The sequence below is a fragment of the Lygodium microphyllum genome, chromosome 7, assembly GCF_053477565.2.
Source record: "Lygodium microphyllum isolate KBCC chromosome 7, Lygodium_microphyllum_v1.1.10, whole genome shotgun sequence".
In the NCBI taxonomy this organism is placed as follows: Eukaryota; Viridiplantae; Streptophyta; class Polypodiopsida; order Schizaeales; family Lygodiaceae; genus Lygodium; species Lygodium microphyllum.
In genome coordinates, this window is record NC_141141.1 from 144,157,342 (window position 1) to 144,163,789 (window position 6,448).

General features: G+C 42.2%; 1 protein-coding gene across 1 annotated transcript; it reads left to right on the top strand.

Annotated features, from left to right (window-relative positions):
• The first annotated feature begins 2,259 nt into the window (after positions 1 to 2,259).
• Positions 2,260 to 6,000, top strand: LOC148034047 (uncharacterized). The gene is made up of 3 exons (XM_087682055.1): positions 2,260 to 3,069; positions 3,647 to 4,118; positions 5,040 to 6,000. The coding sequence occupies exons 1-3, from the start codon at positions 2,640 to 2,642 to the stop codon at positions 5,722 to 5,724; spliced, it is 1,587 nt and encodes a 528-aa protein (XP_087538181.1). The 5' UTR covers positions 2,260 to 2,639; the 3' UTR covers positions 5,725 to 6,000.
• Positions 6,001 to 6,448: the final 448 nt, after the last annotated feature.

Below are 6,448 nucleotides of genomic sequence, written 5' to 3' on the forward strand. Positions count from 1 at the left end.
TCAATGTTATGCAACAAGGCTATGTTTTGATTATTGTCAGGTGGAAGTTGAAGTCCATGATTTGAATGAAAATGACCTAGTTTTCCACAACTATGCTGGTAAGTAAATTTGGGCTTTTTCAGGTTGAACATTAAGACTTCTTGTTTGAGGTTTTACCTTGTTGTTTGAATACCTTTGTTCATTGTCGCTTTTTGGTTGGAAATAAAAAGGTCTATTTGATAGAAAAAGTTTAGGATGATAGAAGACAAAAGATTTGTTCATGTTGCAATTGTTATTGAAAGATTAGGATGTTTGAGACTTACAACTAATTTTTTTTATCCTTCTTCATTTATTCCTCTTCGAATATGCCTTTTAAAATTAGAGCAATGTAATTATCTTAATCTTAAGTAGTTGGATTTTGTTGCCAATCATGCTCTTAAAGCACTTTAGTAACTTTGTTGAAATTATGTTAAAAAAGATTGATTTGTTTTTGTAAAGTAATTTTTAAAAAGAGGCGATTCCATATTTACTTCATTCGTACTGATAAGACCTAACATAGTTGCGATTAAGTTGCATGCATGACAAGCCTATAGAAATCCCATAGAGTGGAATTTCGTGTATGTGAAGAGGTTATTAGATATACAATAATATCTCTAAGTGCCACATGTAGGGAGAGGGACATATATACTCCTCCCAAGTGTGAAAATAATCATTTAGCTTCTCACACTGAAATTGCATTTTATAATGTAATGGTAGAGAACTTGTTGAAAAAGAATTAGGTATGTAAAGGCGGGGGAGGGCCCAGGGCTACATGTAGTGGCTTTTAAAACAACCTTTCCTTTCCACAAGTGTTTAAACTACCACTATAGATAATGGTTTTACTACTCCTACTGTGGTTTTTAGGAATAAAAGAAGAGAAAGAAGCCTTGAAGAAGTTCTTTTCACCAAATGTTGTAGAGAAGTATACAACTAATGTTGATGGATAACTTTGAGCTAGAAACCTATGTGTAAAGTCTTCATTTAGTGGATAAAAGACTAATCTTGGATGTTGATGATGATGCATGTTGCCTTCAAAGATGGATACATGGCTTCTCTTGGATGTTGATGTGTCCACCAATGCTTGCATTCTAATACAAATGTTGCTAGCCTTCATCATACCAGAACCAAATATCGATAGAAAATTGAGAGAGAATAAACTGCAAGAGAGAAGAGAATAGACATGATGTGTATGATACAAGATCATTGGAAACAATCTCCCCCATATACGGGTAACCATCTCCCCCATGCATGTAATTATGTATTGTATTAAGCTTTTAGAATATATTGAAGGCATCTTTTATGTTTTTGGCTTTCTTTACTTTTTCTTTCCTTGCACCACTTGCTTTTGGAAAAATAAATCTACTATCATATATTCTAACAACTTTACATGATAATATATCTATAACTTTACATGATAAAATAATATCTTAGACTTTCTAGGCTTTTTACAATAAACACATCCCAAAACAAATCAATTGCATACATGCATATGAAACTCCTTGCATTTATGAGTGCCTATTAAAAACCAATATGTCTAAACTTTGAAACACTCCATTTTCACACATTAAAATGCACTTCCTCAAAATACTTATTCCACATAACTCTGTCTCATAATGTACTTATTGCAATACAAAACACATTAGTATCGTTCCATCTATGTACTAGACATAATATATGACCAATGTTACACATGTGATTGTGCAACAACTCATTGATCATGTGGCAAATAGACAAAATCCACAATAAAATTTTAAAAATTCATCTTGTTTTCATAGTGAATTCTAATACTATATCATAAATACCATGATTTCATAAGAACCACGATCAATAAGCTACACATAAATCATGCATAAATCATTGACTCGGCAAGATTGATGTCAGTAAGATATAAGAAAGGTAGAAACTCCTTTTTAAAATTCTAGTAGTCACATGCTTTTGAAAAATTTTTCCTTGGCCATAGGGCATGGCACCACATAAATTGCTCTTCAATCTTGAATGATTTCTCATGTATTTGAATGCATGCTCGTATCCAGTGACATGAAGCTCCAAAAATTTATTTTTGACGTGTTGCCATACCCACTTCCTCGGTGTATTTGCAGCGAGGGCTACCGAAGTTGCGAGTATTATTTCCTATGGAATCTGGGTATGTATTAGGCTTGCTTTTGAGATAGACTTCTAGAAAGCTGATGCGTATGACCTGCCCTTAATGTCAAAGCTGAAAAAGCAGGACATGTCGACATTCGAGGTCTTCTGAGTCCTGACCTCGGGAGAACTGTGACATGCGCCCTCTCTCTCTCTCTCTCTCTCTCTGTGTCTAGTCGAAGTGCGGAGAGATACGTCAGCAAGGCATGGATGACATGCATCTATGCATGAATGCGTATAACCGCAGTATTTGCAAGGCCCTGTACACACAATACATCCATTCGGTGGCTGTGGCACCGACTGTCGACAGTTTCTCTCTCACAAATTCTCGATATCCCAAAGTGACAGACAACCTTCATCGTGTAGCTATTGTATTTCTAATTAACGTCAACTCTGTAAAACATGTGATATACCTCCCTCTCGAGCCTTAGACTAGCGCCTGCTGCCACTCGCTTCACGCCACTTAATTTTCAGCAGAAATGATACGAACTGATCATCACCGTGATCATGTGCATCATCTGCAGGCGTCTGCCATGATCGATTCTCGCGATCATCATCATCATCATCACACGTACGGGAGGGTGCATAGCTGCGGAACATACGAGTGCTTCTCAACAGCGCCGAATGAGTGTATGATGAGCTCCATCATCAATCCTCCGCCCCTGCAAGACGAATCGCCAGCTGATTTCAGCTACGGGGATGTGCTGCGAGAATGGCCGCCGCCGCAGCTACAGCCTATCAACACTCGGGTCAAAGACTTGCTTGCTGCCACTATCATGACGGAACGTCTAGATGAGTACAACAGCGGTCGAATTAGGGTCGAGGCGGCAGGGGCGAACGAGGGAGAAGATCAGGACGGGCAGCAGGTGAAATCGAGAAAGAGGAAGAGGATCCGGAGCACATCTCCAGGTGCAGTACTCGACGACACGGAGAGAGAGAGAGAGAGAATGGACAGGGTTTAAGTTATGAATTACAAGAAAGTAACAAACACAAGGAGAAGGGTTTACATCATGGACCTGTGGGCGGTTGGAGAGAGAGAGAGAGAGAGAGAGAAGGGAGAGAGAATTTTACAAGAAGGTTATAAAACACAGAGAAGGGTTTAGATCATGGACCGGGGGGAGAGAGAGAGTTTTGTCGCAGGTTCTCAGCTCTAGAAATCAGACAAAGAGATCTGCATAAGTGTTTGCGAGGGAGTTAACAAACACCTGAGTTTTAAAAGGAAGCTATCCAAAACCTAGCAGACGCAAGCAGTGTCTGGTCCTCATCCTCCACCACGAGGGGTTCAGACGTATGGAATGGTGTATCTCCCTTTGCAGGAGTTGATAAGCTTGCAGGAAGAGCACGTGTACTACATGGGAACAACCTAGAATGTCTCCCAGTAAAACCTGTTCTGTCAAGCTACATATGTGTCTGTGTGTCTGCTTGTTTTGAGAGCGAGAGAGAGAGAGAGAGGGTTTATGTTTCTCAAAGACCAAAATGCTTGCAGAGGAAGAGCTGGAAGTGGTGGCTTTGTCGCCACGGACTCTCATGGCAGCCAACCGATTCTTCTGCGAGGTGTGTGGCAAGGGATTCCCGAGAGAACAGAACCTGCAGCTGCACCTGCGCCAGCACAACCTGCCCGGCAAGCTCCTGGTATCGACGGCGGGCTACGTCCCGGCGCCGGGCAGCAGCAGCCGGCCGGGCATGATGATGAGCGGCGGCGCGAGTAGTACGCCATCCTCGTCGGCGAGGCGGGTGTTCGTGTGCCCGGAGGAAAGCTGCCCTCATCACAGCCCCTCGCGCGCGCTGAGCGACCTGACGGGCATCCGAAAGCACTACAGCCGCAAGCACGGCGAGCGGCAGTGGCGCTGCGGCCGCTGCCTCAAGGCCTACGCCGTCCACTCCGACTGGAAGGCCCACTCCAAGATCTGCGGCAGCCGCGACTACCGCTGCCGCGACTGCGGCGAGGTCTTCAACAGGTAATTAACCCAACTTAATTCTCTAATTAATTCAATCATCTCTCTTTCATCATCAGCATTCCCAGACACGCACTTGATATCTTCTGGGCTGACACTTGATAATCGAGTACCGTCTATCCCACTCCCTCGCAGCGCCTGCTGGTGCATGCATGCGTACTTCATCTCTCATCCGCTCTCCCATACCTGTGTGCAGAACACTCCACAACCCTCGCTGTGCTGGCTTGCTAATTCCACAATAGCACTGATCCAGCTATGCTTCAGTTCTGATGATCGATCTCTTTTACCCTCTTTCACTTAGACTGAGCTGCGACGGCCTGAAGTGCTTAACATAGCAACCTTGTCTCATAACCTAGCGTGTTCCCGACTCTGGTATGTTTTTAGGTCACCCATCACCCCATGTTCAAGTCGTGTTCTAAGCAATCCCTGAGCGCGCGCGCGCACCCCCTCCTTCCCCCTTCTCTCAGCTGCCTGGCACTGTGTGTCTCTGTCTCTTTCCCACCGCACCCCCAAGTCAGCTTTCTCCACGCGCCCATTTCATTCGAAATATCAGATCTGAACTCTGTGTCTGTTTTGGAGACCTTGGGAAGAATCCCTAGATATGTGAACTTGCTCTCAAATCGAGTGCTGTAACAAATGTATTATAATATCTAGCCGTTCATCTCATAGGAAAACTCTTAACCTAGTGCTCCATAATTTAAAATTTTGCAGTACTAGTGTGCAATTGCGTTACGTTTAAACAGATGGAGAGTGTAACCCACTCCATTCAAAAATCACGTTACTACTAATTATTTGGATAGTGTACTTTCGAAGTCTGAAAGGCGGGAATTGTGGTAGTACTGTAGTATTCTGCCGTCGAGGCCGTATTAGATTGTTGATTGATGCTGCCATTGTTCACCCATATCTGTTCTGTTACTTTCTCAGGAAGGACAATTATAATAAGCATCGCGACTACTGTAAAGCTTTGGCAGATGAAAGAGCCATATTGATGGTAGCAGGAGATCATATGGACAGCAATATTGGCCAAAACCAAAATATTAGCACGGGCGACGACTCCTCGGATCACTTGAAGAATGCAGAAGCAGACATTAATACTGCAGAATTAGCCTCGTATGGAGGCACTGCATTAAACTCGAAGCCGGAGATCACATCCAGCTGCAGCTTGGACAATGATTTGGCCTTAACTATCCGGCCGCCTGCAGAAGCTATCACGGGAGCTGGAATCTGCCTGATCAATGCTACCTACAACAACTCCAGTGTGCGTACTGCTATAAATGAATCTGATTTGATTCACCCTCAGCTTGAGCTATCACTTGGGCCTTCCAGAGCTATACGTTCCTTTTGTGATAAAGGTCTCAATGGACCTCATCCAAATATCTCCGTTAATCACAGAAGCGACCCCAATATAGTATTCAGTAATTCCATTGACCTTCGCCACCCCAATTCGACTGATCAATGCATTTTTCCAATGCCACATCAGGTTGATACTACCCTAACAGGGACTGCCCCAGCACATACTCTCCAGCCAACAACGACTTATGAAGGTACCACGCGTGACTTCTTGAGTCTTGGAGGTTCAAATCAGCATTTGCTACATCATTCTATTTAATAAACCCTTGGAAATTATCGACAAAGGGTTTTATGAGGATTACACCCTTTCTTATGTGTACTTAAATCATGATATAAATTATGATATCTCATAGCTATTATGACATCTTATAAGCTATACGCATGCACCAATAATGTGCATTGAGAATCAATATACTTACCTCATCTATACATGGGAACAACTCCATCATCTAATCTACTCAAGCTTATCAACATTAACATATCCACTGAAAAGCAAAACTGGTTTGTCATTTACAAGTGAATTGCAATAATATATGTCAAACCAAATTCTTTCGTCTCTTCTAACAAAGCAACTTCATTATGATGTTTTCATTAATAGCTAGGCTCAACTTCTTATGGGTTATATTTTGGTAACAATGCTTTACCAAAAAGAGTTTCATGCATGCATGCATGTGTGTGTGCTTGTAAAGGAAAATGGCATGAGAAGGGCAAGAGAAAATTGTCCCTCAAAGAAAAAAGTTGAGAGAGAGAGAGAGAGAGAGAGAGAGAGAGAGAGAGAGAGAGAGAGAGAGAGAGATTGAATTGACACACCCTCTTGACTTGGACTACCTTGGTTGGTTTATGACAAAGAGGACAATAACATGATATCCCTCAACAATAAAATTTAGCCCACTCCAATTTAGTGACATTTTTGCAAAAATGATCCATTTTTAAAAGTGGGTCCAAGTATGATATTGATTTCTTATTTAAACATTAAGCTAAAT

Excerpts from the sequence above, each read along its gene's own strand:
- LOC148034047 (XM_087682055.1), top strand. The coding sequence starts at position 2,640 with ATGATACGAACTGATCATCACCGTGATCATGTGCATCATCTGCAGGCG. Across the intron at positions 3,070-3,646 it reads GATCCGGAGCACATCTCCAG|AGGAAGAGCTGGAAGTGGTG; the intron begins GTGCAGTACTCG and ends AAATGCTTGCAG. Across the intron at positions 4,119-5,039 it reads TGCGGCGAGGTCTTCAACAG|GAAGGACAATTATAATAAGC; the intron begins GTAATTAACCCA and ends TTACTTTCTCAG.